The 7,059-nt window shown below is 37.6% G+C and overlaps 1 protein-coding gene across 1 annotated transcript; it reads left to right on the top strand.

The window, feature by feature from the left end:
• Nucleotides 1-315: 315 nt before the first annotated feature.
• On the top strand, nt 316-3,678 carry LOC137734943 (uncharacterized). The gene is made up of 2 exons (XM_068474279.2): nt 316-965; nt 3,135-3,678. The coding sequence occupies exons 1-2, from the start codon at nt 580-582 to the stop codon at nt 3,367-3,369; spliced, it is 621 nt and encodes a 206-aa protein (XP_068330380.1). The 5' UTR covers nt 316-579; the 3' UTR covers nt 3,370-3,678.
• Nucleotides 3,679-7,059: the final 3,381 nt, after the last annotated feature.

Here is a 7,059-nt window from a genome sequence, read left to right as displayed (position 1 = left end):
GTCAAATTCAATTTATGCGGTTTAGATATGTTGATCCTTAAATTGTTATTTTGAGAAGAGACCCTTTCTTTTTCTTCTCAATTAAGCAGAGAGATTAACAAATAAACAGAGACACTAATCTCCCTCATTACTTGTTAAACCAAAAAGGCAAAGTTAAATAGGCAATGTGGGGGCACATTGTTCGTTGTTTATGATCACTAAACTAAACAACACACTAATCCTGTTAATTTAACCAGAAAAAGCAGAGCCGGGGTCAAAAGTCCTGTGTTTTGGGGACACAAATTAGAAAGCTTTATAGGTTACTATGTTTCACCTGCTCACTGCAAGCATATTTTTACTGTCTGTCTGTTTTCCTCCATTATTCTATATAAAAGATATTTCCTTGCTCACCGACGCTGAGAGTGCGGAGAGGGAGTTAGGAGAGAGAGGGAGGGGTTACCTACTGCGACAGGACCCAGTTGCTGAAAATCTAAGAAACCGACTGCCTACTGGGTTGAGAGCTTCTTCAACATCTGTGGGCGTTGATGATCACGGCCGCACAGAGCCATTACATGAAGAGTCTCTCTCTGGGTTTTGCAAATGGCAGCCGCAGACAAATCCCACGTGGTTGTTGATGTGGAGGAGGAGGAAGTGGGACGCCGCAGCGCCGCCACGGGTCGAAGTAGTTACTTTGACTCCGGCTCCCAGGGGTCGGAGGACCAGGAGGGGAGATGCTCCAGTGAGTCAGGGTCTGAGATTGTGGAGAGGGAATCCTCTGTGTCGGAGGGTTCGGTTGAGGTGGATCTGGAGGAGGTGAAGATGCACGTGGTGAAGGTGGAGAGGGATTGCAGGATTTGTCATCTGAGCTTGGATGCAACGAATCAGGAATCTGGGATTCCTATTGAGCTGGGGTGTTCTTGTAAGGCTGATTTGGCTGCTGCCCACAAGCAGTGTGCTGAGGCTTGGTTCAAGATCAAGGGTAACAAGTAAGTTTTATTTTTACATCTAAAAGGTTAAATCTTTCTGTGTTTTGGTAATTACATCGCTGTTAAAAGTTTTTACTTTTATGTGTTTTGCATTGATTCGTTGAAATGCTAGGTTAAATTGCTATGTTGTTCCTCTGAGGATTGTGAAACTGTGAAATGTAATTTGGGGATAATGCAGGAAAAAATGTTATACTTAGTGAGATAAACATAATAGTAAAAGCGATATTCTAATCTACGCTAATTTACGGGGAAATGAATGTGCTAGAGGCGAGCACACTCATCTGACCAACCCGCCTAACTGACGTCTGCACATTATAATGCAAGCTCAAATTAGAATAAGTTTGTGTGCTGCTTTAAGGAAAAAGCATATTGGTGTAAACCAAGAGCATATAACTAAAGTTGAAAGCACCGGCAGCCCTGCATGGAATTCCAACTGTGCACATGATTCTTCTCCCATTCTTAGCTTGTTGGAATGCCTGCACTTTCCATTTCTCTCACTCCTTGCCGATGCTTTTTCCGCCTTTCCGCTTGGACAAAGCCGGTTGGTGGCGTGTGCTTTGTTAAAGTCAAATAATTTGGTTTGTTTGCACATTCTTCTGATACGATATGTTAACTGAATCACTCACTTAGTAAACCTGTATTGAACATGTGTTTTACACATACATTTATCTTCACGATGGTTGTTTTAGAAATAATTAAGTGCTTTTACCCAGTTTCGTTTTCCTGATATGGACCCACTGTGAATTTACCGACTTAGACGGCTCAAATTGTTGTAAGAAGCCGTCTTATGAAGAGTGAGTGATTACCAACTGAAGTGGGTTTGTCTTTTCAGAAGCACCACAAGTTAAGTGGAAAAGAATCTGCATTTTGGTCTCTAGGTTTATATGATTTTGTTTGAATCCATTAGAAGATCGAGTATGTATAAACAACAATCATCTCAATAACCCCTTTGTGCATCATCAGAGCACAAGCTGTTATAGAATGAATATCATTATTTCGCTCAGGTTTACATTGCCCGTTGCTTCTAAGTAACACATGCTTATATTCCTTTGTTCTCCTTAAGCTACTCTCAGTGTTTTGTAATGTTTGAACTTTGAAGGTTTCTACCTTTCCTACTCCCATTAGACAAAAACCTTTAAATTGCCTCGTGTCCTTGTACTTGTGTTAAAGGAAAAAAGGTAGGAAAATAACTGAAATTGAAATTGCTTGCGTAGTTCCGTCTGCTTTCTCGTTTAAGACTTTGTTCCTTTCATCTATTAACGCCTTGCTATAAGTTGACAAGCTTTTCAGCAGAGCTGTGAGGTGCATTGCTTACCGAATTCTGGTGATCTCATAGATTCTTTATGCTTGGTATGTTTTTAAAATGGAAATATGGCAGAAGCCAATGTCAATCTGACTGAGACGGTAAAAACAAGTACATACCTGAAAAGATAAAGATTTTAAAGTTTCATGTAAAAGTAAAAATCTTATTCGGTTCAACTTGTCAAACTTTTCTCACATCCTAAAACCATTATCGAAAAAATCTTAGTTGTATCTTGACCTTGATTTGGTCCCGGCTAGTTGTATCTTTCCCTTGTGATTGGATTAAAATGTTTGTGCGTTTATGCAAATAGGTTTTTTATTTTTGTTTCCATAGGAAATCAAACGTGTAGGTTATTTGTTTTAGGTAAGATCCCAGTCTTACACGCAGGTTTTGTAACTCTAACCCAAGCATAGAGCAAGGAGATGTGTGTGCTTTTTACCACACCTTAGTTAGAAGTGAAGTGGTTCCATTTGATGTATTCATTTATAAACCCATTGTACTTCTGAAAAACTGGACATTGGGTTTCCAGCTGTGGCATGAGATTTGTGACAACTTCTAATCTAAACCTTCTTATATGAATACAGGGAATGGCGTTTCACGCTAATAACTGTGCCCTAACTAAAAAGTTTGTTAGAGCTCCCAGGAGGGATGCTGAATGACAGGTGTTCTTTACACCTGCTTCTTTCTTCAGTTCTGCCTTCGGAATAAGAAATATCTTCTATCCAATGCCATATTTTTAGTTCCGATTGCCTAACCTGTAACCAAACAAAAGAGTAGAGTTTCACATGCTTCTTTGGGGTATCCTTTCCATCTTCATGTCTACGTTATTATTGCTCAATTTTCGTACTGAATATATATGATTGCAGAACCTGTGAGATCTGTGGATCAACCGCACGTAATGTTTCTGGTTTGAGTGAAGCTGAGTTGGCGGAGCAGTGGCATGATGAAGCTGCACTGGCAACAACAGCAGGAGGTGCCCCTGTGCAGACAGCAGAGAGCCGAAACTTCTGGCAGGGTCACCGCTTCCTGAACTTCTTGCTAGCTTGTATGGTCTTTGCGTTTGTCATCTCGTGGCTGTTTCACTTCAATGTGCCCTCATGAAAAACTCGTGTAGAGGGTTGCCCATTTCCATTGGTGATGATAGAGAGGTAGCAAACAAGCACTCAGCAGTACCTTCCTTGTACCTGTGCCTCCAAAAACTATGTTGGAGTTAGCTGTTTCTCTCTGCCTACTTGTTCATATATTAGTAGCCTTAGCTTCAGCAGGTCGTGTAATTTATATTTCCACTATTAAAAGTTTAAACTTGAATTAAATTTGCATCACCAGAGTAGTTTCTTCTAGTAACTCAAGATGCATTATTAGATAAACATAACCAATTATATTTAAAGATTTGTGGCAGATGCTTCACTATGTTATATTGTTGTATAAGCAGGTAAGACTCTGTAGAGGGGCTTTTGGATTAGGTCATCCGAAGGGAAGCTCTTCTAAAAGCAAGAGACTCTTTGCATTTTGGCCTCATCTTACCCCATGCTGATCTCATTGGTATGAGAGTTGCCCTAGTCAGGCAATCATACCGAAGTTTCTCTTCTACCATGGGGTGTATTTGGAGTCTGCGTCCAATCCGGTTTTTCTTTTTTGGGTAGCATGTATTAAATAGAACATTCCCGATCATAACAAACTAGTTTGGAGATTTCTTATCCTACAAGGTATGAGTTTTAACTCTTGGAGGCAAAAGTTATTGGAACTGGGTGAAAGTTTGACTGATATCAGGGAATCCAGGGGCATTTCTACTCAAATTTGGATATTGAGTTCCATTGACTCTGCAAGCAATGTATTTGCTGATACTGAGTAGTGTTCTTGCAATTGGCCATTGGAACTGACCATCGACAATGTCAAATGTATATAATATGGTTTGACATTCAAGCTCAATGATTACTGCTCAGATGTTTCTATCAATGACCCTGAAATTTGGTAAAGAGTTTGACAAAAAAGTTGGTAAGGATACTAGTGCAGAAGCTTGGCATGCTTCATGAGATATCATTGCTTAAAGTTTTCGAGACCATTTAAGAAGCTTGCAGCTCCAGCTGTTAAGAGTGTTTGCTTGTCCGTCCTAACTAGCACATATACATAAATATATGTGAATTCCATAGATCGATTAGAGGAGTATAGTCGATCATATTCCCATTCTTTTTCTCGTTTATTCTTAAGTCTTCTCATTCATGACTTCCCAAGTCGAAGCAAACACGCCATGAAGTTGCAACCAAATTCAATATATCAGTTGTTGGGGGAAAGTCAGGGTTTGAGGTCCATGCACGAGTTGCTGCGTGGAAGGTGCCGTGATTGGCGATCACAATCTTAATAGGCCACAGACACAGCTCGTGCAGGTGGGAACTCACTCCAAAATAATCACCAACTCTTATTATTAGGGTAGGGATTTCTTATGATTGATATATAATTTAATATTATTTTTCGATCATTCAGTTTTGTTCTCTTTGTTTTTTGTTTTTTCTTTTTTTAGGTGGACGAATCAATCATAATTGGAGGCAGATTGTTTGCCTTTCTGTTTAGGTGCCATTCCCATTCTTTCTTATTTTGTGTGGTCACGGTTAAACTACATTAACATTTTATATTGATTTTTTTATAAAGATAATAAGATAAAAAGCAATAGGAATATAAAATGTTGACGTGATTTAACCGTGACCGCACAATTAAAAGGGGATGAGAAGTGCACAGGGCAGACAATCTGCCTCCATCATAATTTCCTAACGCCAAAAATTGGAAAAGAAAACAAATTGAAGTAATTATTTGTTTGTTATTATGATGCTCTGCACTGGTGGTGACGCCTGCTATGCTCTTAAGTTGCATTGAGTGCCTATTATAGTTTAAGGGGTTAATAGTAAGTGCACTCTAGAGCAAAAACATTCATGACAATAGTACACCAGACATCGTGACGTATACTTAATATTACAATACAAACTGCTATTTTATTATTGACATGAAACGTTATGATTACGAGACACACATATAATAAAAGTTATTCACTCACCGTAGATCCAGTATTAGATTGCCCCGTTCTCCAAGCTGGATAACAACTTCTATACAGAAAAGCAAACACTGACAGCTGCATTCTCAGTGTACGAAGAAACTTATCGAGGTGGTGTTTTTCAAAGACCTTTCACCAATCAATTAGTTAGAAAGAATGAATGATTTTAAGAAAATTAAAAGGAAAACTAATGAAAATGATTTGAAAATTTTGAGTTTTAATAAAAAAGATAAAAATGTGTTGTAAGTAAATAGTACTATAAGTGACTTTTTAGAGTAAAAATGCTATTTTCTTTAAAAGTGAACAATGCCGGAAATGTTTCGTTAAAACTTCCAAAAGTAAATGAGATTTCAAAGGGGTATATACGGTTAGATACAGGTTCCTGAAGGGTGTTAGGGTGTGCATTTTGATAACAGATTAGTCATGATAATATCTAAATACTGCCCATTAATTAGTGTTATTTAGAGATTGGTCTTTATTTCTCACCTCATCACGTGGTCCAGCAGGAAAGTAAACCTTAGGCTTTTTTTTTTCTTCGTTTTCTGTAACAATCCACGTCTAAATCATTGAAATTTTCCTTCAAAATTTTCTTCGTTCTCCTTTCGTTTTTCTTAAAATATCAATTTGCTTTTACTAACAGGAAAAGAATAATAATCAAATGGCTCAATAACTTGATAGTAGAAGTACCCCTAGTAGCAAGGGGTGAAGTGAGAAACAAAAACCACATTATGGGTTCAAAGTTACACCCTTCATTTTCTTAGTCTATCTTAGAATCGTAGAACCATCGTTTGAATTAAAAATAAATAAATAAATAAATACTTCCAATGCCAAATTTAATATTAAATTATTGTTGACTCATTGTGTGACTTGTCAAAATGATCACCTCAATATGTTTGTATTAAAAAAAATTAATATGGATAATTAAATAGAAAATGTATAAGAAGGAATATTCATTTAGTTCAGATAATGAACTCATCTAATATAATCTCTTAGAGATGCCTCACGCTTTGTTTTTTAATGTTTTTTTTTATTGTTGGTTAGATATGCATATCACTAAAAAGAATGCAAGACAGCGTTGCAGATCTTTGGTAGGTCAGTTTTCTCATCTCCCTAAGCATGTCTGTGACAACAATACTTTGTTACCTCGTTGCCGCTCCAATCGATCATAAAAGTTAATCCAAATAAATAAACAACAAAAAAACAAAAAAAACAATATTTTCAAGATTTCATAGGAACGTGCTGGACATGATTGAGAGCAGCCATTAGCAACGCGTGTCAATTAATTTAGGGTTTTAATCCAGGAGCTTTGTATCTTCCAGTTTCTTGTCTTGCAAAAGACAAATTGCTCAATTAGGGAAACAAAGCAAACTAATTAACTAAAAACATAAAATAAAACAATTAATCACGTACAGATACAGCTAATGCAATGCAGCAGCAACAAGCAGCAGCATGCAGCAAAAATATTGGAATTGAGAGACAAAGTTGGATCGAGTGTTGACTCAATCAAAATGTCGGTCGCATGCTCCGGCACAAGCATCCAATGATAATCTGGATGATGATTATGTTCTTATCCGTTTTAATGCGTAAAAAGTTTTTTGCGTCAGATTATATGCTGCGGTTAAAGGCAGCAAAGTGTATGCCACAGTTATATGGATGGGGACAATACATGCATGCGAAGTGTATGCCGCAGTTATTGGAGCTATATACCCCTTTTGCTTTATCTTTTCTCTCTTTTTTCTTTTTGGGTG

The sequence above is a fragment of the Pyrus communis genome, chromosome 7 (assembly GCF_041283825.1).
Source record: "Pyrus communis isolate YQ-2024b chromosome 7, ASM4128382v1, whole genome shotgun sequence".
NCBI lineage: Eukaryota > Viridiplantae > Streptophyta > Magnoliopsida > Rosales > Rosaceae > Pyrus > Pyrus communis.
Note: the sequence above shows the minus strand (reverse complement) of the source record. Positions and strands in the feature narration are given on the sequence as shown.

Coding starts and splice junctions, on each gene's coding strand:
- LOC137734943 (XM_068474279.2), top strand. CDS start 580: ATGGCAGCCGCAGACAAATCCCACGTGGTTGTTGATGTGGAGGAGGAG. Junction 966..3,134: donor TTCAAGATCAAGGGTAACAA/GTAAGTTTTATT, acceptor ATATGATTGCAG/AACCTGTGAGATCTGTGGAT.